The 24,412-nt window shown below is 40.6% G+C and overlaps 2 protein-coding genes across 7 annotated transcripts in view; one reads left to right on the top strand and one right to left on the bottom strand.

Moving 5' to 3' along the window:
- JARID2 (jumonji and AT-rich interaction domain containing 2) overlaps nt 1-20,084 on the top strand; it is a 61,909-nt gene extending 41,825 nt beyond the window's left edge. Inside the window, exons 9-14 of one of the 3 annotated variants that reach the window (XM_034762361.1) lie at nt 3,611-3,716; nt 7,956-8,138; nt 11,761-11,891; nt 14,274-14,457; nt 17,150-17,257; nt 18,423-20,084. In XM_034762361.1, the coding sequence (XP_034618252.1) occupies nt 3,611-3,716; nt 7,956-8,138; nt 11,761-11,891; nt 14,274-14,457; nt 17,150-17,257; nt 18,423-18,596 (886 nt within the window). In that variant the 3' untranslated portion in view covers nt 18,597-20,084. Of the gene's footprint in view, nt 1-3,610; nt 3,717-7,955; nt 8,139-11,760; nt 11,892-12,247; nt 13,671-14,273; nt 14,458-17,149; nt 17,258-18,422 lie in introns of those variants that run through there. The other 2 variants (XM_034762362.1, XM_034762363.1) reach the window with 2 other exon arrangements.
- An 875-nt stretch (nt 20,085-20,959) lies between these two features.
- The window catches only part of DTNBP1 (dystrobrevin binding protein 1), a 159,192-nt gene continuing 155,739 nt past the window's right edge, over nt 20,960-24,412 (bottom strand). For all 4 annotated transcript variants that reach the window (XM_034762368.1, XM_034762367.1, XM_034762366.1 and 1 more), the window contains exon 10: nt 20,960-21,724. In XM_034762368.1, coding sequence (XP_034618259.1) covers nt 21,474-21,724 — 251 coding nt within the window. In that variant the 3' untranslated portion in view covers nt 20,960-21,473. The remainder of the gene's footprint in view (nt 21,725-24,412) is intronic.

Raw genomic sequence — 24,412 nt, 5'->3', positions numbered from 1 at the left:
TTCCATTTCATAGAAGGAATCAAGAGCTGTTGCAGATGCATATTGATATTCGCGCTCACAAATGAATTCCTACTGAGCCCTTTATAAAGCAGCTCCAAGCAACGCTGGTGGATCACAGGGATGAGACTGCTTTCTGTCCTGCACACCTTCACTTGCCCAGAGTTGCGTGATAAAATGTTGGCAAATTTCACATTTTCAAAGGAAACCTAATGTCATCTGTTAGTGACCCTAAAATCAGCATTCCTCAGATGCTGATAACAATTATTAGATCACAATATGTTGGGGAAGAATCAACACGGCTTTTGTAAAGGAAAATCATGCCTCACCAATCTATTAGAATTCTTTTGGGCATCAACAAAACGTGTGGATAAGGGTGATACAGTGTACTTGGACTTTTTCTGAAAGTCTTTAGACAAGGTCCCTCACCAAAGGCTCTTAAGCAAAGTAAGCAGTCGTGGGATAAGAGAGAAGGTCCTCTCATGAATCAATAAATGGTTAAAAGGCAGGAAACAAAGGTAGGAATAAATGGTCAGTTTCCAGAATGGAGAGAAGTAAATAGTGGTGTCCCACCGGGATCTGTACTGGGACCAGTACTGTTCAATGTATTCATAAATGATCCCAAATAAGGGATAAACAATGAGATGGCAAAGTTTGCCAATGATACAAAATTACTCAAGATAGTTAAGTTCAAAGCAGACTGTGAAGTGTTACAAAGGAATGTCACAAAACTGGGTGACTGGGCAACAAAATGGCAGATGAAATTCAATGTTGATAAATGCAAAGTAATGCTTATTGGAAAACATAACCTAACTCTACATACAAAATGATGGGGTCTATATAAGCTGTTATCACTCAAAAAAGAGATCTTGGAGTCATTGTGAATAGTTCTCTAAAAAGATCCACTCGTACAGCGGCAGTCAAAAAAAGCTAACAATGTTAGGAACTGTTAGGAAAGGGATAGATAAGAAGACAGTAAATATCATAATGCCACTATATAAATCCATGGTATGCCCACATCTTGAATACAGCGTGCAGTTCTGGTTGCCCGTCTCAAAAAAAAGATACATTAGAAATGGAAAAGGTACAGAGAAGAACAACATAACTGATTAAGGATAGGGAATAGCTTCCATGTGGAGGAGAGATTAAAAAGACTGGGACTGTTCAGCTCAGAAAAGAGACGATTAAGGGGGGATATGATACGGGGTCTATAAAATTATGAATGGTGTGAAAGTGAATGAGGAAGTGTTCTTTACCCCTTCACATAACACAAGAACCTGCAGTCACCCAATGAAATTAACAGGCAACAGGTTTAAAGCAAACAAACATAAGTACAGGTTTCAGAGTAGCAGCCGTGTTAGTCTGTATCCGCAAAAAGAACAGGAGTACTTTCTATATGCATCTGAAGAAATGGGCTGTAGCCCACTAAAGCTTATGCTCTAATAAATTTGTTAGTCTCTAAGGTGCCACAGGTAAACATAAGTACTTCTTCTCACAACACACAACCAACCTGTGGAACTCTCTGCAAGGGGATGTTGTGAAGGCCAAAAGTATAATAGGGTTCAAAAAAGAATGAGGTCAGTTCATGGAGGATAGATCCATCAATGGCTATTAGCCAGGATGGTCAGGGATGCCTCCCCATATTCTGGGTGTCTCTAAACCTCTGACTGCCAGATGCTGGAAGTGGGTGACGGGATGGATCACTTGATGATTGCCCTGTTCTGTTCATTCCCTTTGAAGCATCTGGCATTGGCCACTGTCAGAAGACAGGGTACTGGGCTAGATGGACTACTGGTCTGATCCCATATAGCCATTCTTATAAGAAACATACTCTGCACCAAGGGCTGTTTTGCACAGAAGAAATTGGAGAGCATGTAGCTGAAATCTCAGGGCTAGTCTACACTATCCGCCCGGATCGGCGGGTAGAAATCGATCTCTTGGGGATCGATTTATCGCATCTCATCTAGACAGATAAATCGATCCCTGAATTGACGCGCGTACTCCCATCTCATCAGGAGGAGTAAGCGCCATCGATGGGGGAGCCGTGGCGGTCGATTTGCCGCCATCCTCACAGCGGGGTAAGTCGAATAGGATACGTCGAATTCAGCCATTCTATTTGCGTAGCTGAATTTGTGTATCTTAAATCGATTAAGGCACTGCAATGAAGGAAAATTGGATCTTTCAAAAATCATCTATTTTTGAGCTTGTCTCCTTCACCACAGGTGTTTCAACTTTCATGCATTTAAGGAAGTATTTCATTGATCACATTTCCTGCATCTCTCTCTCAGCTTTAATTTCAATTTTGCCTGGGAGTTTTTGGGGGTGGGGAAATTGGGTATTCCTAATACTCTTTTAAATGGCAGGAAAGCCACACTTCTTTGGCGGAGGAGGGAAGGAGAGGTTGCAGCAGGCATGGTTTGGAAAATTTCTATATTGGTGTGCTGAGACAGCTGTTTGTTATACCAAACATAATTTTCACTATTATCTTTTCCATCTCCCTATTTGTTTTACACCTGTTCTTTTTTTGGTTACACTAAGATTGTAAACTCTTTGAAGTAGGAGCAGGCCTTTTATTACATGTGTATGGTGCATAGCATGATGGGGGCATTGATTGGAGACCCTGGGTGCTACTGCAATATAGTGAAATAATGATTATGATAATACTGATAAGTGTTTCTCTTCTACATTTCTTTCCCCTTTCCCCATGCTGTGTATGTGTCTCTACTTCTGCTTCCCCTTCAGTCTTTATTCATCAGCCAGATCACACCTATACATCCTGCACAGTGGCAGTTCCCCAGCTACATAGAACTTAGATAAGATATCTCTAGACTGTTTCATGCCACTTCTGCTGGGGAAAGCGCTAATGGCCATGAGCAGAGATGGGATTGTGCATAATGTTTCCACTTTGGTGGCTAGCAAAATATGGGAGGAGGTGAAAGAATATGGGATGCCTGTAATTCAGCACCCAGTTTAAACCTCTCTTCCTGTGCTGCCAGCTGTGTTTTAGGCATTTGATGGCCTCTGTTGCAGGGAAAAGGAGGAAAGGTGAACTTGAGACTTGTCAAGTAAGCGAAGGAAGATGATCTTGGAATATTTTGCTTTTATTAATCAAATATTTCTAATGTAAGTTCTGTATTCTGTTACTGATTTGGGACCATAAACATCTGTTTTATTAAAGAAAACAATGTGGCTTACATTTTAAGCATATGTAACAAATATAGTCATTTAAAGTAAGGATTAGAGTGACTGTATGCAGTGTAGGTGCTGAGTAGATGGCAACCTGATTGCTGATATCCTTGGTACTGGGGATGTCAGGATATTACTGATTCTCTCCTCTCTGACTTTGTAGAGTAGTGAGTTGTCACATATTCTGCTTTGGGGATAGCTTGTAATCATTTCAGCCTTTTCTTTTCCTTTGAGTATGGTAAATACTGTAGGTTTGAGTCCAAATAAATAACTTTCCATGAATCTGAAGCATCTTGCCAAAACAGCTGGGAGGGACTGTTTTAATTCTTTTCCACTTGCTTTTCGTTTTGGAGTGGATTTGGTCAATCCGTTGCTGAACACCAGTTACAACTTAGTAAATGCTCTATTTTCTCTTTAAAACAAACAGGTATTGCATTCCTGCTGCGGAAGAGAACAAACTTGATGATGTGGTACATACCCTGCTGCAAGCCAATGGCACTCCAGGGCTGGAAATGCTTGAAAGCAATGTTATGGTAAGTTGAATTTTGTTTTGTATCTGTGAGAATCCAACGTTAATCAGAAGAGTATTTTTTTTTAATTCACACATTTTATTGCTTTTGATTTTAAAAAGAAAAACTTTGCCAGTAAAGTCTGGACCCTTGCTACCCGCAGCGGCATTTACCACACAATATTTCCAGTATTTTCCAATTCTACAGAATGCCAGAATGCTGAAATAAAGGTTAACCCTGCATGGCAGTAAATGTCCATTCTTTTCAAAAGCACCCACAATCCATTTAAACATGTAAAATATACATATGTCCAATATTTTCACGAATGGAATCTCCATCATGGCAGATGAGTCCCTGTTGTCTTTTACAATGTCAGTCATGGATATGAGTAGTTAGATGATTACGGGTACTTAGAGTTCAGTTCCTTTGTTTACTGTATAGTTGATATTTCCTGTTTTCTGTATGCAGTGGTGTTGTAGCTGTGTTGATCCCAGGATATGAGAGAGACAAGATGGGTGAGGTACTATTTTTTATTGGAACAACTTCTGGTGATGAGTGAGACAAGCTTTTGAATTTACAAGCTGGTCTCTCTCACTTACAGAAGTTGATCCAATAAAATATATTACCTCATCCACCATGTCTCTCTAATTTCCTATTTTAAGCATTTAAAAATGCAAATTTAATTGGCTTTTTTCCCTTGGTGCTTTGTCAAAAAAGCCGTTAAAAAAGAAAAGCTAACTATCTCTCTGGATAGAAATTCCAGGCTTGACTAATAAGATTATAGCAGTAGGAATATACTACTGACCGCCTGACCAGAATGATGACTATGAAATGCTCAGGGAGATTAGAGAGACTACAAACATTAAAAAAAACAACAACAACAACAACAACAAAAAACAGTAATAACGGGGGATTTCAACTATCCCCATACTGACTGGGTACGTGTCACCTCAGGACGGGATGCAGAGATGAAATTTCTCGACACCTTAAATGACTGCTTCTTGGAGCAGATAGTCTTGGAATCCACAAGAGGAGAAACAATTCTTGATTTAGTCCTAAGTTGCACACAGGATCTGGTCCAAGAGGTGAATATAGCTGAACCGCTTGTTAATAGTGACTATAATATAAATAAATTTAACATCCCAGGGGGGATTATACCCAAGAAGCCCACCACAGTAGCATTTAATTTCAGAATGGGGAATTACACAAAAATGAGGAAGCTAGTTAAACAGAAACTAAAAGGTACAGTCCCCAAAGTGAAGAGTCTGCAAGATGCTTGGAAACTTTTTAAAAACACCATCATAGAGACTCAAATTAAATGTATACCCCAATTTTAAAAACATAGAAGACCAAAAAAATGCTACCATGGCTAAACAACAAAGTAAAAGAAATGGTTAGAGGCAAAAAAGCATCCTTTAAAAATTGGAAGTTAAATCATATTGAGGAAAATAGAAAGGAGCATAAACTCTGGCAAGCCAAGTGTAAAAGTGTAATTAGACAGGCCAGAAAAGAATTTGAAGAACAACTAGCCAAAGACTAAGAGCAAAAAATCTTTTAAGTACACCTCTACCCCGATATAACGCGGTACAGCAGCGCTCCAGGGGGGGACTGCGCACTCCGGCGGATCAAAGCAAGTTCGATATAACGCGGTTTCACCTATAATGCGGTAAGATTTTTTTGGCTCCCAAAGACAGTGTTATATCAGGGTAGAGGTGTACATCAGGAGCAGGAAGCCTGCTAGACAGCCAGTGGGGCCACTGGACGATTGAGGTGCTAAAGGGGAGCACTCCAGGAAGATAAGGCCATTGCAGGGAAACTAAATTAATTCTTTGCATCAGTCTTCACTACAGAGGATGTGAGGGAGATTCCTACACCCAAGTCATTCTTTTTAGGTGACAAATCTGAGGAACTGTACCAGATTGAGGTGTCATTAGAAGAGGTTTTCAAACAAACTGATAAATTAAACAGCAGTAAGTCATCAGGAGCAGATGGTATTCACCCAAAAGTTCGAAAGGAACTCAAATATGAAATTGCAGAACTACTAACTGTGGTATGTAACCTATCGTTTAAATCAGCTTCTGACCCAGTGGATATAGTGTACACAGGCTTTCAGAAAGCCTTTCACAAGGTTCTGCACCAAAGGCTCTTAAGCAAAATAAGCAGTCATGGGATAAGAGAGAAGGTCCTCTCATGGATCAGTAACTAGTTAAACGGTAGGAAACAAAGGGTAGGAATAAATGGTCAGTTTTCAGAGTGGAGAGAGATAAATAATGGTGTCCCCCAGGGGTCTGTACTGTGCCCAGTCCTGTTCAACATACTCATAAATGATCTGGAAAAAGGGATAAACAGTGAGGTGGCAAAGTTTGCAGATGATACAAATTACTCAAGATAATTAAGTCCAAAGCAGACTGTGTTACAAAGGGATGTCACAAAACTGGGTGATTGGGCAACAAAATGGCAGATGAAATTCAATGTTGATAGATGCAAAGTAATTCTTATTAGAAAACATAATCCCAACTGTGCATACAAAATGATGGGGTCTAAATTAGCTGTTACCACTCGGTAAAGAGATCTTGGAGTCAGTGTGGATAGTTCTCTGAAAACATCTGCTCAACGTGCAGTGGCAGTCAAAAAAGATAATGTTAGGAACCATTAGAAAAGAGATAGATAAGACAGAAAATATAATGTCTCTCTATAAATCCATGGTACACCCACATTTAGAATACTTTGTGCAGATCTGGACACCCCATCTCGAAAAAGATATATTGGAATTAGAAAAGGTACAGAGAAGGGCAACTAAAATGATTAAAGAACAGGAGTACTTGTGGCACCTTAGAGACTAACAAATTTAGAGACTAACAAATTTGTTAGTCTCTAAGGTGCCACAAGTACTCCTGTTCCTTTTTGTGGATACAGACTAACACGGCTGCTACTCTGAAACCTGTTAAAATGATTAAGGGTGTGGAACAGGTTCTGTATGAGGAGAGGTTAAAAAGACTGGGACTTTCCAGCTTGGAAAAAAGATAAAGAAGGGATATGATAGAGGTCTATAAAATCTTGACTGGTGTGGAAAAAGTGAATAAGGAAATGTTATTTACTCCTTCACATAACACAAGAACCAGGTGTCACCCAATGAAATCAGTAGGCAGCAGGTTTAAAACAAACAAAAGGAAGTACTACTTCAAACAATGCACAGTCGACCAGTGGTACTCTCTGCCAGGGTTGTTGTGAAGGCCAAAAGTATAACAGCGTTCAAAAAAGAATTAAGTCAGTTCATGGAGGGTAGGTCCATCAATGGCCATTAGCCAGGATGGTCAGGGATGCAACCCCATGCTCTAGGTGTCTGTAGCTTCTGACTGCCAGAAGCTGGGAGTGGATGATGTGGACAGATCACTCGCTGATTACCTGTTCTGTTCATTCTCTCAGAAGCATCTGGCATTGGCTACTGTCAGAAGACAGGATACTGGACTATGTGGACCATTGGTCTGACCTAGTGTGGCCGTTCTTATGTTGTACTAGAAAGCTACATTTTTAGGATGTAAGTTATGCTGACCTGGAGCTCTGTGCCAGTCTTAAATTTTTGGCCATTCATTAATAGGGAACTTCAGTGTTGTAAAACTGGGAAAGGACAGGTGAGGCATAGTAGATTAATTTTTGGTGTTTTTCAGGTGTGTTGATATTTTCTAGGCCTTGTTTATTGAAACCAGGAATTCTGTGTAATAGTAAATTCTGTAAACTGTTCTTAGCTTCCAGTGTTTAACATGTCTTACGTAGCATGCATGTAATATAATATGCTTTTAGATGCTAAATATGTTTTATATATAAAATAGATCTGCTTAGGCCTTGAAAGGCAGATTTATTCTCTGAGCATCTTTAGAATGGTTTAGTTATTTTAACAAAGGCAACTGTATTTCTGTAAAGAAAAACTAGTGGGGTGAAGTGCCAAACCTGCTAGTTATTTGTTTTAAATCACACCGTGTTTTCATGTAATGTGGTTGAAGCTGTTGGCAAGTGAAATTTTAAAGTGGTACTTTCAGATAAAGCCTTCACTGTTGTAACTGCACCTCCAGCCCCAGTACTTGACATTCTGGACACTGGAAATTCAGTGTTTCATATTGGGCATGGTGGAGGAGGTCAAATTAATGAGGTGTCGGTATGACATGTGATCACCCTTCCATAGCAAGCAATGCATGGCGGTGCCCAATGAAGGGGGATCTAACTATAAAAAGGATTCAAACTTTCTCATATTTTTATTCTCTCTAGATCTCCCCAGAGGTCTTGTGCAAAGAGGGGATCAAGGTGCACCGTACTGTACAGCAGAGTGGGCAGTTCGTTGTCTGTTTTCCAGGATCCTTTGTGTCTAAAGTGTGTTGTGGCTACAGTGTTTCTGAAACAGTGCACTTTGCTACCACCCAGTGGACAAGTATGGGTTTTAAAACTGCCAAGGTAAGGTGAAAAATGGAGTTTAAAATGGGTTCATAACCTAGGTCTGAAAATGGCATAAGTTTAGTTTAGAGTTAAGTTGTAATCATTCACAAGGACACTTGGGAAAATTCCTAATGAGCTGTCAACAATATATTGTATTATGCTTACTAGATTTGTTTAAGGCAACTTGTCCAAGGACAATTTGAATCTCAAATATAAAGATCTGATAAAATATGGCTAATTTGGGGGATGTGGAGTAATCAATCAATTTTTACAGCTACATTATGTTTGTCTGTCCGTTTGACCCTTCATCAGTAACTAGCTGCTGATCTGATTTGACTTGAACTTAAAATTCCTAGGCAGACTGACCAACACATCTGACCGGAAGCTGAAAGTAAAACTAGCTTCCTGCATCCTTTTCATACCTCTGAGTGACATGCCATTGACCTGCGGAAACAAATGGCTGATGTGCATGCCCAGCATGCTGCTTAGCTAAATATCTCCATGGCCTCCACGTAGTCAGTTTTTTGGGGCAAGAATGTTTTTTACTAATTACCTCCTCCCCTGAAATGCAGTATGGGCTGCATATGTACTTTGGTGGCATTTACACATAAGCCAGGATCGATCTTCATTTTCGGCCTCAAGTCAAATGGTCAATACACCCAGCATTTTTAATTTGAGAACAGCAGCATGACTATTAGGCAGTAAGTTTCATTTGTCCAGACCAGGTTTTAGTTTTCTTGTGTTCTTGGTAAGTAGCATTCTTCTAAGTCTGTTTAATGTAAAACATATTTTAAAGTAACAAAGTGGTAAGATGAAAGCCATGTTGCATTTTTTAAATTTTTTATGTGGATGGACTAGGATCCTGATTTAACCCTTTAGTGACTGGAACAACACTGTTATTATAAACTCAACATACAAAGAAAGGGACTTCCTAAGCGTGTGTTTGACTGTCAGTTGTGAAAAAGCCAGTGTCCTAAGGGATAGAGATTGTTACTTAGGGATGATTGAAAATCTCTGCTTGGTGTCCCAAAATCTAAAGAAGAGTTTCTTTTGATTAACGAGCTTGGCACTAGATGAATATAACTTGATTGAAAATTCAGCCGATTCTAATTGTGATAACCTACCTTTCACAAACTTTAATAAAAGAATCTAGATATGTAGTTATATCAAAATATAACCTTGGAAACCTCTATTCCTTCTCTCCCCTCTCTTCTTCCCCCCCCCCCCCCCTTCACCCCATGCTACCTTCTCAACTGCCCTTTAAGCCCTGGAAATTCCTCCTTGGTTCCTTCACTTTGAGGAGAGATATTTTGTCACTTTCAAAGACCGACTTCGTGCTTTTCAGAGATCTGTTACGTAGGCATCAAAATTCCTCCTTCAGGTTGTTAATGAATTGACTGACAGCCATATGCATATCTAGCCGTCTTATAATTCTGGACAATAACACTGATAGTTTGTCATCTGCTTTGATTACATGTTGACTTTGCTCTTATTATTAACTGTTGTGATTTTATTTGATATACATTGCTTGTTCCATGTTATATTTTGGCTTGACTCCTCAGAGATTTCTTTTCTAAGGAAATCTGAAATTCCAGATCAGGAATTGGATTGTGATGTTTGACTAATCTGACTGCTTTTGTGAACCCAAGATAACAATCCGTGTCCTGCTCTGAACTAGCAGATTGCATTTAAGGAAATTTGGCACAGACAGAGAAGTCTATTTGAAATTTTTGTCAGATGGGCTGACGAAGAATTTAAAAGTCCAGCCCTTCATCATGTAACATTCCCCTGTGCTGCAAACCATGCATTTTAGGACTGATACTTCAGCAACAATCTGTGGAACTGTCATCCCATCAGGCACAGATCAGTCACAATTTATGATGGCTCTATCTTATCGTTCTCCTCTTTCCAATTTAAATGTGGCCTCCCAGACAGGCTACTGTACCTTGCCACTCAAATACATTTCATAGGGTGAACAAATATTACCAGTAGCTAAATAACAAAACATTTAATACTTTTCCCTCCAATATCCAGCAGAGAAAAATCTGCCTCAGCTACTCTGTCACCATAGAGAGGAACTCAATCAGCTCACTAAGGGTACGTCTACACTACAAGTGCTACAGTGGCACAGCTGCAGCATAACAGCTATGTCACTGCAGCACAGACCCTTAGTGATGGAAGGGGTTCTTCAATCACTCTTGTAAATCCACCTGCTTGAGAGGCGGTAGCTAGGTTGATGGAAGAATTCTTCTGTCGACTTCGCTGTGTTTACAGTGGGGTCAACCTAACTGCATCACAGAGAGCACAACATTTTTCACAGCCATGAGCTAGGTAAATAGGCCTAAGAGAATGCAAGATGCATCTGAACGACCTATATGCCATTGATACCAACACACTCATCCCAACTGCACTCTGACTCCAGCACAGAGAACCTCGTTTAACAAACGTTTTTCTCTTCACTTGCATTGTGTGTCCATTTTGGCGTTTCCATGTTCACTGAAGATATCCCAGATAGTGTCATTACTCATATAAGAAGTCTCACTTTAACCATGCAATCTGCGATATTTGTTTGGTCACAGAATGGTGCATTCTGGGGTACTTTCAGTGAGAAAGAAAGTACCAAGAGTATTTGCTTAGGAAGATAGGACCTGACTTCCTATTCATTATTTTGTATTTATTATTTCTGAAATGCCAACAATATGTTTGATGCTGTAAGAGATTCAAAACTAAGCCAGACCCTGCCCAAAAAGACAGAAATGGGGAATACTGACCATACTGGGGAGCTCAAAGGAAGGAATATTTAAGTGATTGGTTTGGTTCATTTCTAGTGGGCATTGCAGAACAAATGAGTCTTTAGGAGGGAATACAGAGAGGGTGTTGGCTTGATGAACCAATATGGATTATGCATTTATTCTGTGCGTAGGGGTCCCAATCCAGATCCTAGTGAGGTCAATAAAAAGACTCCCATTGATTTCAGGAGGTAGTATTGTGATTTGTTTCTCTGCCCTTCTTTTCTTCAGTTTCTTGACATCTATACCTACTGTCTTTCCTGCTAATTGAATATGATTTTCTGTCTCTAATAAGATGTGGACTTGAAATGTGGGGAAAGTCAGTTGGCACTGGAGTATCGGCCAAATACTTAAATAAAATATTTAATATCTGAATGAATTTGTCCTGGATGGACTTTGTCTAACTTAATTGTTTCAGTATTAGATTTCACAATAAAGTACTCAAAAATTTAAGGAAAAGAATCAGTAACAAAGAAACGTAGAAGATTGTAAAACACAATGCTCTTTACAGCTAAGAAGTCAGAGACTTTTCTTGTCTCAATGCCTTGTATTGGTGAGCATTAATTTGAAGGTATGTAAAATTTTCTCTTTAGGGAACACCACTCCGTGGCACCTTTGTAGCACATTTGTTTGTCTGCCATAGCCAGGTTTAGGCTTCAGTGTTTTGTTCTGTCACATTGCTTATCCTAGAGCAGATGCAGGAAGTCTTCATTCACAGCCCTTTAACAGGAAACATATAGCTTTAAAAAAACAACCGAAGAAAAATCTAACTTTGTTCTGCGTTAAATTTATCCAAATTATTTTTTCATTTAATTTTACTCAAGAACTAACTTGGAAATCTGTTAACTCAGGAAATGAAGCAGCGACGTATAGCCAAACCATTTTCAATGGAAAAGTTGCTTTATCAGATTGCAACGGCAGAAGCAAAAAAGGAAAATGGACCGACTCTCACTACAATATCGGCACTTCTTGGAGAGCTCAGGTAACAGAACAAGGCGTCTGTTTCATGTATCCTGTGTTTCACAGAGAAATTCTGACGGTGACACAGTTTAAGTAACAATCTGAGTCAAATCTAGCAACCACTGACCGAGCAAACCTGCCTGGGCACAGCCATGTGTAGAAGAAACTTCCTTGGCTGTATTTGATGTCCGAGTGCCAGTGGTTAGGATATCTTGCTGTAAAATAACATCCCTTTTGTAGCATCAAAGGGTTTATATATTTACATAGGGCAAACTCTTTTTACCATTGGGTAAATCACGAGCTTCTGTACTGGTGGCAACGTGTTGTGCACTAGCAGTTGGATGGGAATAACTTCACACTCCTTTTTTCTCCCTACAGTGATTAAGGAACCATATTTAGGGTTTCTCTTGAGGTAGGAAGGTTTAAGAAGGGGGGAAAGGAAACATGATACCATGTCAGCTGGCTTCCGATGTAATGATCTTCTCTTTTGTTCCCTACCATGTAGCGTCGCTACCTATCTTTCAAGTTTGTGACAACTGGGTAGTGCTGGTCGTAGTACATCGAGTAATCAAGATGTCTGGAATCTACAAATTGTATTTAACAAACTAATATTAATATGTTACTGGAAATATTCCAGATTAAGGGGGAAAAGAAACCCCATACACAATTATTTGTATTAGTGTTCAGAGGGAATTGCAAGAGGGAAATTTATTTCCAGGTGTGCTAGAACATGCTCCCTGAAGCCAGTTCCCCAGTGGGACTAATAGCATCCACATGCATTTTTTTTTCCTTGAAGGGAAGAAAGTCTGCAATTGTGCAATGAGGAACAAAAATGTTAATGCTTGCTGTTGAAATGCCACATTGGCCTTTATCAGAGTGGTTCTCAAACTTGATCATATTCTGGGTAACTTCTTACGGGCGGGATCCTCTGAAGGACCTTGGTCATTCCTGCGCCTGCTTATGTGAAAAACCAAACCCAACCCTAACGGCTGTTTAATCTGCAGCTGCGAGCAAGTCCATCAGCCTGTGTAGACAGACTAGCTCTAGTTCTGCTTGAGCTAGCATGCTAAAAATAGCAGTGTGGATGTTGTGGCTTGGGCAGCAGCTTGGGCTCTCAAGCCTGCTTGACCCCCTGGGTCTGAGCTTGGGTTACTAGCCCATGTCTCCGCTGGAGTCGCAACATCCACAGTGCTATTCACAGCATGCTAGCTCAAGTGACGCTAGAACGAATCTGTCTACCCAGCTGGGAGGCACATTTCTAGCTCCAGTGTAGAAATACATAGGGTCTCCTGTATCAGAGGGGTAGCCGTGTTAGTCTGGATCCGTAAAAAGCAACAGAGAGTCTTGTGGCACCTTTAAGACTAACAGATGTATTGGAGCATAAGCTTTCGTGGGTGAATGCCCACTTCGTCGGATGCATACATCTGTTAGTCTTAAAGGTGCCACAGGACTCTCTGTTGCTTTTTATAGGGTCTCCTGTTTGTCCTGGTTCTGGGTCTCTTGCTGCCTCCTCCTCTGATTGCTCAATCTTCCTATTTGTTTAGCTTGGCCCCTGTCCCCTCCCCCTCGCCCCCCCATTGCTTAGCTCTCTCTGTACCTGTGCTTAGCTTCTTCTCCCTTCCAGCTGCTAAGTCTTTCCAGACCTCCTCTCCTCACTCAAACACAGCTCAGACCCATCCCCTGCTGTCTCCTAGTGCTGCACAGCTCAGCACTGGTGTTGCATATACGGTGACCAGATACCAAGTGTGAAAAATTGGGACTGGGGGTGGGGGTAATAGGAGCCCATATTTAAAAAAAAAAAGAAAAAAGCCCCAAATATTGGGAGTGTCCCTATAAAATCGGGACATCTGGTGATGCTAGTTGCACACAACCTTTTACAGTCTTCATTACAAATGCGGTCTCTCTTCTCGTTCCCCGGGTGTGCAGCAAGATCTTTGCCTTTCAGCACAAGCACTGGGCCTGCTCCCTGGGTCATCTCCACCTCCTGGTGAAGGCGGCTATGCTACCCCTCCTGGCAGTAGTGGCTCCTCCTCATGGTGGCTCTTGGCAACTTGAGGAAGGACGGGCATGTTTGCCGCTACCACATGAGCCAGCAGCTCCCTTCCAGACTCTCAAGCAGGGCTCTACTGTCACAAGGTTCCGTGTGTCGGTTTGAGAACCACTGGTTTGATACAATGGTTGCTGTTAAAATCTCTGACTGCAAAAGCAGCTCCAGTCTTACTGTGATGTTGGCTGCATTTCCCGTTCCAGGTATAGGGAATAGCACCAACACGGAGATGACGCAAACGGTTTGGCTGTGTGTGATTAAGGTTTCAATGGCGATCATTGTATGAGATCTCCTGAGTGTAGCTTTGCAGTATTGCATGGGAGATGCCAGTTTGCTAACTTCATAAAATATTCACAGGGACACAGAACTGAGGCAGCGGCGGCAGCTTTATGAGGCAGGCCTCCATTCTTCAGCCCGCTATGGGAGCCACGACAGCAGTAGCTCGGGGGTGGATGGAAAGAAAAAGCCTCGAAAGTGGTTGCAGTTAGAGACGTCGGAGAGGAGGTGTCAGATTTGCCAGCACCTATGTTACCTTTCTATGGTGAGGAAAACCCTTAGTATGCCTATAGCACTACTGACTCAGTAACCATTGCTTCATCTTCAGCCTGGTTTCTATTAAACTTTAAGCGTTACACAAACAGACACAATGGGCTTCTCTTCACGATACATTAGTTTGCACTAGAGGGGTGCAAATTTTAGTGTACACTAGCATGTTGCATGCTAACTGGCCCATGTGGATCCTGCTGGTATGCACTAAAAGTTCCCTACTGCACATTAATATAGTCCCGTTTCAAACACTACTATGTTAACATGCATTTAGGGAACTTTTTGCCCCCTCCAGCAGGTTTGACATGTACCAGTTAATGCACAACATGCTACTGCGCCCTAGAATTTATATCCCTCGTGTGTGGACTAACACACCATATAGCCCAGCAGCTGCAAAATCATGTACTGCAATACCAACAGCCACACTCAAAAAAGGTCTAGATTTCATTTTCCTAGAAAGAATTGGAAATGGGGGTTGCTAACGAATCCCTGGGGAACAAAGGGTTAATCTTAGCTCAGCTTCCTCCTCCTTGCAGAGGAAGGGTTATAACTTGACTGAGTCAGCAAGAGAGGGTGACTATCTGTGTTAGGATAAAACTCAGTAATGCCAATGCGAGTATTCAAAAATCATGTGATTTGGCTAAAAAACTGAGGTTTTTTAAAAATAAATGTAGGGGCCTGGAGCCCTTATGGTGCATTCATGTCACATTCTCAAGTTTTTTCTCTGCAACTCCAAGTGATAAACTTGTGGTGATGGTGGTGGTTTTTAAATGAAGCTGTGTTTCTCATGTAAGCACCTGATTCCAGAAGCTAGGACTTAAAGAAAATCACCCAAATAGTGCCAAAAGTCCACACCACGGGTCCTAGGACTGGGCTGAACCCCAGGTGTGAGCAAACTTTGTGTTTCTCCTTCTTCCTTGTTTGGATTTGTTTCTTTGAAGAAAAGAAAACAGCCTATTGCTGTTAAAAATGAGTTTCCTAGGCTGACCATGTTGGATTTTTAAACTCCCTCTGGACAAGGACTGGTTGTGTCTGGTGGGCTAAACCATGTTAAGCAGAGTTAGCCTGAACTAGCTTTAAAGTGCAGTTCTGCTTTGAAAAATTACCATGTAAAAATGATACTCTCGTATTCCATCTTAGCAGCTCAGTTGAACAATAGAAATATATATTCTTCTGGTGACACTTGTATAGCCAGTAATTCCGAGAGAGAGAGATTCAACTCTAGTTCAGGGATCCACAACAGAATCTTTATGAACTAAATTCCAATTACAGGGCCAGATTCTTTACTCATTTTGACGCCAGTGAGGTTGTGTAAGTGAGGGAAGAGTTTGTCTTGCAGCATCTTTATTAATTTAATCAAGACCCCGGCTGAGTTTGCAGGACTGGCAGTTATAAAACCATCATTGTACTTTCAAACTGAGCAACTTTTATCTGAACTCAGAGAGAGACAGTAACTAGGGAACCCTATGGTGCTGGTTTTAGTTATTTTTCAGAGCAGAACTATGGCTTTACATTGTATTTAAAAGCAGTGCCCAGTTTATCACCATTCAAGACATGGTTTGAATTAATGGTAGAACAACTGTTCAAAGGAGTTGCCTTGCAAGAAATTGTGAGGATTAAATGGAAGATGCTGACAGAGCTGTGTACTCACGGTATAGCTTGTGTCTGTTCATTATTATTGCTGTTTTTTTATTATTTAGATTGCTTGTAATACACAAAATGCAATAGGCACTTTTTCCTTCATCATCTTTAGCTCATCCCATCCTTTAAATTATCTCTTGCTTATCCTTCTGCCACTGGTATGCAATATAGTAAGATGGCTATGCTGCCTTCAGAGTCTTGTCAAGACAGTTCAGCTCCTAACAGTATCTTAGAATTCTGTAGCACCTTTTATCCAGAGAGATTCCACAGTACCTTGCAACAATATCCTGTATTCAGAAATACCTCTGCCACCCTTTGGCAGAATACCTCAATAGTTTAACACCACAAAGCATTAGTATCCTAGGGTTTAGGATAAGAAGTGAACATCGCTTTATCCTATTGAAACTGCAGAGGGAATTTAAGTAGCTTCAGTGTAAACAAACACTGGAATTTTTAAAGAATTTCATGGCAGCCCCCTCTTGGGAGAAGGGCTCTTGTGTAACTAAATCCCTCAGATGGCCAGGTCTTCTGTTATGCTTCATCCCAAAGACTGGAACCTGCCACAGAATGAAACGGGGCACTGGGTGAGCAGGACACTTGAAGTGGAGGGGTCTCATTCAAATGCTGAGCAGGCCTTGGGTTATTATGAGCACTTATCTCAAGGTGGTTTGAGCAGGTGCACCTGTGAAAAAAATTTTTCTCAGCAGTGGGTACAGCAAATCACTTGGACTAGTATGCTTTTCCTGGAGCCAGGGAGATTCATTAACCTCATTCTTTTTAAAGACGTGGTATTTGTCCATGATGATGGCTAAATACTCAAATAAATATTTGGTGGGGAGGGGAAGAGAAGAAAGTCAGCACAAACTTTGTCCTTGTATTAATTTGGATATCCCATCTACTCCAGTCACTTAGCACAAGTTCTTCTATTTTCCCTCTCTCCTCCTGCTCCCCACTCCAGAAAAAAACCCAATTTTGGGTATGCCACATGTGTTAGATGTGACTGTGATTTGAATCATATTAATGTTTTCTATCTGTATTTTTGTTAGGTCGTACAGGAGAATGAAAATGTTGTCTTCTGCCTGGAATGTGCCCTCCGGCATGTGGAGAAACAGAAGACTTGTCGGGGACTGAAAATGATGTATCGTTATGACGAGGTCTGTACAATATAGTTTGTATTCTTGAGGATGGTGATGCCAGATGGCCTCCAGAGTTGGATATTTCAGCCTAGACTTATTTCCTAGCTCCTGCCTAGTCTGACAGAGGCTCCAGGTAGTCAGGAAAACTTGCACACAATTTCTGGTAGAGCAGGAATATGCTTATTGCTGGCATGTTGGCCATCAAAACACTATAAATAAAAAGAGAAAATACAAGATCACATCAGTTAGAAGAGAGCTGTAACTCATCAACTGTAAAGGTGAGGCGTTTTCGGGGGGAGGTATTTATTGGGTTGGGACCCTTGTAAATTATGATGTACTTTCATTTGTCAATTTACAGTAACTTCAATACAAGCTCTCACTAAATTAAAGTAAATTTGACTTACCATGAGTCCAGCCTGAAACTTTACTGGTAATCTTGTAGTGTTGGTGGATGGAGTCACAGTAGTGATTTGAGGTAGGTTAGAAACCAAATCAGCACAATGTGATTCAGTAGTTTAGGAGTGATGCTGGAGAACAGAAGACTTAGCAATTGCAGCAGCAGAGAGGCTGCTAGACAGAGGGGGGTTTGGGAGCTGTACTCATTCACACATCAGGAAGAAGCAGTTTGTTGTTAGCAGGACCTGTGGGTGGCAGGAGCAGCTCTGTGTAATCAGTCTCAAGTGTTCCAAGCATTTTGAGACTGATCTTTCAGCTGTTTCTAATGTATGGCTAGGGCTGCAGATTTGTCACAGCGATGAAAATCTTATGGGTAGCGTGACTTCAAATTTGAGTGAGTAATCCCAGCCCAATGAGGGGGCTGGAGAGTGAGCCTGCAGTGGGTCTTGCCCCAGCTCCAGGCACCGCACTCTGGTGCACAGGGGTGCAGTGTTACTCATGTCTCTTTACTCTGCTGCCAGATTCTCTACAAACTACTGTATTTAGAGCTTGGAATTTTGTGCAAGGTCTCCTTTTTCAGACTATTGTCTTTAAGTTTGGTGGAAGGGCTGAGCAGCCAATAGGATTGTTTGAGAACCTTCTCAACCCTCACAGTTCTAAGATTCTGAACATAACATCTCTGCCAGGATTCTGTTAATAGGATTGCTTTTAAAACCAGTATCTTAGGCAGCTGGGAAAAAAGAGAAACAAGATATTAACTTTGTTGTTTTGTCCCCTCTCTGAACAGGAACAAATAATCGGTCTAGTCAATCTCTGTGGGAAAGTCTCTGGTAAAAATGGCAACATCGAGAACTGTATCAGCAAGCCTACACCAAAAAGAGGACCTCGTAAGAGAGCAACAGTCGACGTGCCATCATCTAGGCTTTCATCCTCCAGTTCATCCAAAAGTGCTTCAAGTTAATCCTGAAGATGCCAACACTCATTTTGTCAATTTATATATATTTTTTTGTAATTATTATACCATAGTTTGGAGTACTTGCTGTAGAATACAAGCTGTCTTTGCACTAGCTCTAAAGAAGATTTTCTTCTGGTTTTAGAGAACTAATTTTGTTTTAGCATTAAACTGTTGAATTTTTTTTGTACTTAGGATAGTTATATACAGCAGTCAAATTTTTTTAAACTGCCGTATGTTCACTGTTTTAAAACCGGCAAGGGGGCTGATAAAATATTAATTTGTACTGGCCCTATGGCTGAAAAAAGCCTTTTTTGGTAACTGTGAAAAAAGGCTTTTAACCCATTTTTGAATAGGTTAAAGTTTGATGTGTTTTATAATTTGTTCTCCAGTCATGTGAGCAGATTTTCTAGAGAGAAAAGGGATAGGAACAAAACTTGAAAGAAATTGCTTTACTTTGGCTGTCTTTTATTCTGTCACAGGCAAGATGAGTTTTGTAATTTTTTAAATTGGAGAATACACACTTTCTTTGGGAGGTTATGGCAGCTGAAGATGGACTTTGTTTCCTAACCATAAGCAAAATGAGGAGATTTGGAGTAAATATGTTCTCTTTTACCAGCACATCACTATGCATCTGTTTGAGGGAGGGAGGGTGGGGGGGGGGAGAGAAGGAAAAAAAGACTGCCTGCCTTGAGGGAGTCAAATGAGGGAAAACTGTGCCTGATTTCATTAGGAAATCCATTCTGTTATTTTTTGGTGCTGTTGGCTACTTTATCAAAAACCCTTCAATAGCATCCTTTAAAAAATAAAAAAGTGATTGAAGCCATAAGTGCTTCTTTGTCATAGACGTGCAATCTTTCTAACATTCCATTTCCATTCCACTGCTGTTTTTCACATCTCTACACAGTCAGCATTAATTTTTGTTTTGAATTTTTCATTATATGATCACATTTAGAGCCACTAGCAGGTCTGCATCTTTCTTTTGAATGTGAAAATGCATTTGCTCTCATCTTGTCTATTTTTTCTCTTCATATTGTAACAAAAAAAAAATCACACCTTTTGTACATACGCCTGTAAATTGTTTTAAATACTTGAGCCTTTTCTTGGGGTGGGGGGGGTGGGGTGGTATAGAGACAAGATGAAGAAAAGCCTTACGTTTCACTTTCTTCATCGGTTGGATTGGATGCTTACAGGGTTTTTCTTGTAACATTTATAAGTGCTGCTTACATCACTGAACAACAACAAAAAATAATAATGGAGTAGCTGTTGCCCTTTTCTGGTTGTGTGTACAGTATGTGTGGAATAAAAAAGGGAAAATGTTTTCACAAACTGTTTTGTTTCATAATTGAATTCAACAATACCGTAGCTACCCATATTGCACTGAGCTTGCCAGTGGTGACTGTCAGGAAAGTCCTATAATACAATTTGTTGGTTGTTGTTGCAGAAGACTGAACTGTTTTGGAATATTTAACAATAACATAAACAGAGTCAAGTGTTTTTTAAATGTGGTTGTCTGGTTTTTATGGCCTTGCTGTGTACTTTTCCCTCTTGACAGTAAACTTCTGACAATGGCTTACAGTTTGACATTTAATTTATTAGCGCTGCTCTGCTCTCTTTCCTTGTAAGGAAAGACTTCATGTTGTTTATTGCCAGTTTTTGTTTACTTTTCAGGTTTGTACTACAAGGTTTAATAAAAACAAAACTTTTTTTGGACACTTTGTCTGTCTTCTGGGAGGTGAGTGAGTGAAATGAGCTATTTCTTTAAGAAAGGGTTAGACTTTTAATCTCATTCATTAAATTGAAATAAGTTAATTTATCATGCAAAAATTTGTTTCCAGATTTAATTTCACAGTGCTAAGACAAGAACCACTCTACCAAAAAGCAAGCAAAACAGCTGAATCCTTAGGAAATTGGCCAGTTCCCAGCTGGCCGGATGTGGGGACTACCTCTTTCCAAGCCACTAACTACGAGAAAGGAGGGTCTTTTGGAAGGTAACAGCTGCCTGTTGCCAGTCACCTTTTACTTTTAGCTTCCTTAGGCTAGATTTCCCTGTCCCTCAGTGCAGGAGCAGCTTCATATTGATAAGCAGAATGAGGCTCTTCAGCTCTCAGGGTCTTTGTTAGGAGGGCAGATCCACCCCGATGTTAAGTCTGTAGGAGGTCCACACTAGAGTTAAGTCATGGTGTAGTCATTTTTTTCCCTAAATTTTTCTATCAAGATGTGGTCAAACTAAAGTTACTGTAGAACAGCAGATTAGGCAACAAAGCAAAAGCTGTATGATTAGGTTTTCTAATCACTAAGTGATTCTCCCAAAATACCCATTATAAAATTAACTTGCAGAAAATGTTTTGGTATAAGTAGGAAGACAAGGCTGGGGTAGAAATACTTTATTCAATGAAAGGAGCATGCTTGTAACAGTGCTAAGATGGCTGCTCCAGCAGAAAGGTAAGATTTCAATGTGCAACTCGCATCCCTTGGTAAGTATCTTTCATTTGTAGCTAAAGTTATCCCAATAAATTCAACTTGGGGGGAGTGGATGCTGCTGCATCAGTGTCTTTGGCAGCATGTAAGGTTTTGTTTGTGAATCTTCTATATTCAGCCACATCTCAAACATGCAGATAAGGAACATTGTGACATCAGTGTTAAGGAATTTAAAGATTATCCAATATCCCTGTTAGTTCTATACACAGTATATACAAAGCTTGACTGCTCCAAAAAACCCCAAAACTTTATTATTAAAGTGTGTGGTTTAGGCAATTTAAAAAAAAAATCCACATGGCTGGCAACGTTATAGACTTTCATGATTAGTTAACTAATTCCTACAACATGGGCGAGCTCTTCGTTCATTCAAAAGTCAAAGATTCTTAGAAGATATGGTGCTAGGATTCAAACAGTCTGAGAGTCACTTTCATCACTGACATCTGAAGTACCTTTTCTTTCAGTATTTACAGCAGCAAGGGCAGTGTCCACTTGAACTTCCTCCTCATCAGACTGGATAACAGGAGACTCTACTTCACTGGTACCCTGGCTGGCAGAGTCAGTCCAGGTTGATGATGATGAAGACAATTTTTGCCTTAATTCAGACTGGCTTGGAACCTGGAGGCTTATTTCATTCTGCCCGGTTTTGGATTCAGGCCCTTCAAATAGTAAGGAGAAAAGACAACAAAAAACCATTAATCCATCTATTGAGCTGTAGTCTGTATGATATTGACTGGGGCTGATTATGCTGTTAATATTAAAATGGATCACTATTCAGCAGGGTGGTTAACATACTGGATGTACTAGCACAGAGCCATTAATGCAATGACTGATAAGCCAACTGCTTAGTTAAGTGGTGGTCCACAGCTGAGGTAGTTTTATACATTCACTCTATGGACTGCATTTCTCCATTTGTTTCCAGGTGTAATTTAAGATGGAGAGGTTGTTCTGTAAAGCCCAAAGTGGTTTGAGTCCTAGCACCTTTAGAAACTGTTTCTCCATCTAAATCATGCAGATAATTTAGATCAAGTTGTGAGACTAAGCAAGCGTCACAGTTGAACTTTGTTCTGGCTGCTGGCGATGACCCATTAATTCTCCCTGTAATGGTTAGTGATTCTGGTATTTACGTGACCGAAGCCAATTCAGATTTCTGCATCTACCGCAAAATAATTTACTCACTGTTTGTACTGCATTAGCAGGAAGAGGCCACAACCAAGGGTTTGTCTATGCTGGAACACTAATTCTGAATAGCTTTGAAATGAATTAAAAGTAGCCTTAATTTGGTTTGAATGTCAACACAGGAGTTTAATGCAGCTTAAATTCACAGCTTTAGTTCATTTGGATTAGCTTCTCTGAGTCTTCCTGTGTAAACCAACCTTAGGATAAGAGCCTCCTTATACTAGTCTCTGCCCCAAAATACTCATAAGACAAAGGATGAAAGAGAGACCATAGTATTCACACACAGGGAATTAAGATTCACCCATGGTGTCAGAGGAAGTCTGAGATCTGGGTTTGATTACCAGCTTTGCCAGTCTCATTCTGATGCTTTAACAATAAAGCTATCCTTCCTCCCCACCACTTCCTAAAGTGAGGGGGGGTTTTGAGTTGACAATTTTTAATGTGATTTTTAAAATCTGCAGGAGAAGTAGAATTTCACCATTTAATACTTCAAGTTACCTAAGGTAAGCCTTAGCTCCAGTTATCAGTAAGTCTCCAGTAGATGGCTAAGAACTACTCAATAAGGAAAGAGAGCTAGAACAAGGAAGGTTTACAGATAGTTATTCTGGAAAAGCTCTCTTCCCATCCTACAGCCCTCCTCTGGCCCCTTGGAGGCCAAAGTATGTGATTAGGCTCTCCAAATTTTAATGTAATAGTGTATCTTGGGCCCAAGCAACACTCTAAAGGGAGGTGCAAGAGAAACAGGAGAAGTACTGTTAATTCTTTTGTCACATGTCTGAGTAATCTCCATTATCATCAAATAATGCTCTGTTTTTTACAGGAACATTTTAGTATAATCCACTTAACAGTAACTTAAATGCAAACCCATGAGTTTGTATTATTTTTTGGAATGAAGTGGATTAGTACAGCAAAACTAATATTCTAAAGCAGGAATTCTCAAACTTCATTGCACCGCAACCCCCTTCTGACACCAAAAATTACAACATTACCCCAGAAGAGGGGGACTGATGCCTGAGCGTGCCTGAGACCTGCCACCTTGCATGGAGAAGGGATGGGGGGAGGCAGGGGGCAAAGTGGAAACCCAAGGGCTACAGCCCTGGGCAGGGGGGTCCTGTAACCTGAGCCCTGCTGCCCAGGGCTTTGGCTTTGACCTTGACCACAGGCCCCAGCAACTCTAACACCAGCCCTGCTGACCCCATTAAAACAGGGTCAGGACTGACTTTGGGGCCCCAGCCACAGTTTGATGACTGCTGTTCTAAAGCTATACACAAATGCACTTTCCTCCTGTACCCAACCAAATTTCCCATCGCTGTAACTTAAATCTCAGGGAGCAAGGACAAAAAATAATTAAAATGTATTAACTGGATGATTTTGTCTTGGTTAACATATGTGTATTTTGTATTAGGAGAGGGGAAAATTAGTGTCCAACTAATTAGAATGCCTGTTGCTGAAAGGTTAAGTATCAACTAGTTCTAATACAAGAGCAAACAAATTCACCCCCACCCCCTACCTGTAAAATTCCAGTTCTACAAGGAAGGAAGGAATTATAGGGGATGGGAGAAAGGGAACTTTAATTTTAAATGGTGCATTGTGTTCACCCTGCCAAGGCTAGAAAGTGTCTTTGCACATATTGCTCAAGCTCAGTAGTCACTAAACTGCTCTAAGGTTGATTCTTGCTGTCTCAGATTGTCTCACAGAATTAAGTTAACAACCAAAGAATAAGAAAATACATTATATTACAGTGGCACTAGGAGGCTGCAACAGAGAAGTGGAGTCTATTTTGCTAGGGATTAGGGCAGGGACTGTGTCTCTGTACAAAAAGTTTGCACTCCAGACAAAGGGTGGGAAGGGAAATGGTGGCACAAAGAGGGGAAGTGACTTATCACACAGCAGGTCAATGGCAGACCCAAGAATAGAACCCAGATCACCATAGTCCCAGGCCAATATCCTATCCCATAGACCACACTGCCTCTTCATGCAATACAATTTTGCTTATTTGTTTGAGCACAAGCTGCCGTGGGAGGCTAGTAACTGAATATGTAAAAAAGTTGGAAAAATCTGCACACAGTATACACTAAGAACTGGAACAGGCTCCCAACAGAACGCATGTGGGCAAACAATTTTGTTTTAAGAGAGCATGTAGTCCACAGAGCTAGCTTTAGCATTTT

The sequence above is a fragment of the Trachemys scripta genome, chromosome 2 (assembly GCF_013100865.1).
Source record: "Trachemys scripta elegans isolate TJP31775 chromosome 2, CAS_Tse_1.0, whole genome shotgun sequence".
Classification (NCBI taxonomy): Eukaryota; Metazoa; Chordata; order Testudines; family Emydidae; genus Trachemys; species Trachemys scripta.
Note: the sequence above shows the minus strand (reverse complement) of the source record. Positions and strands in the feature narration are given on the sequence as shown.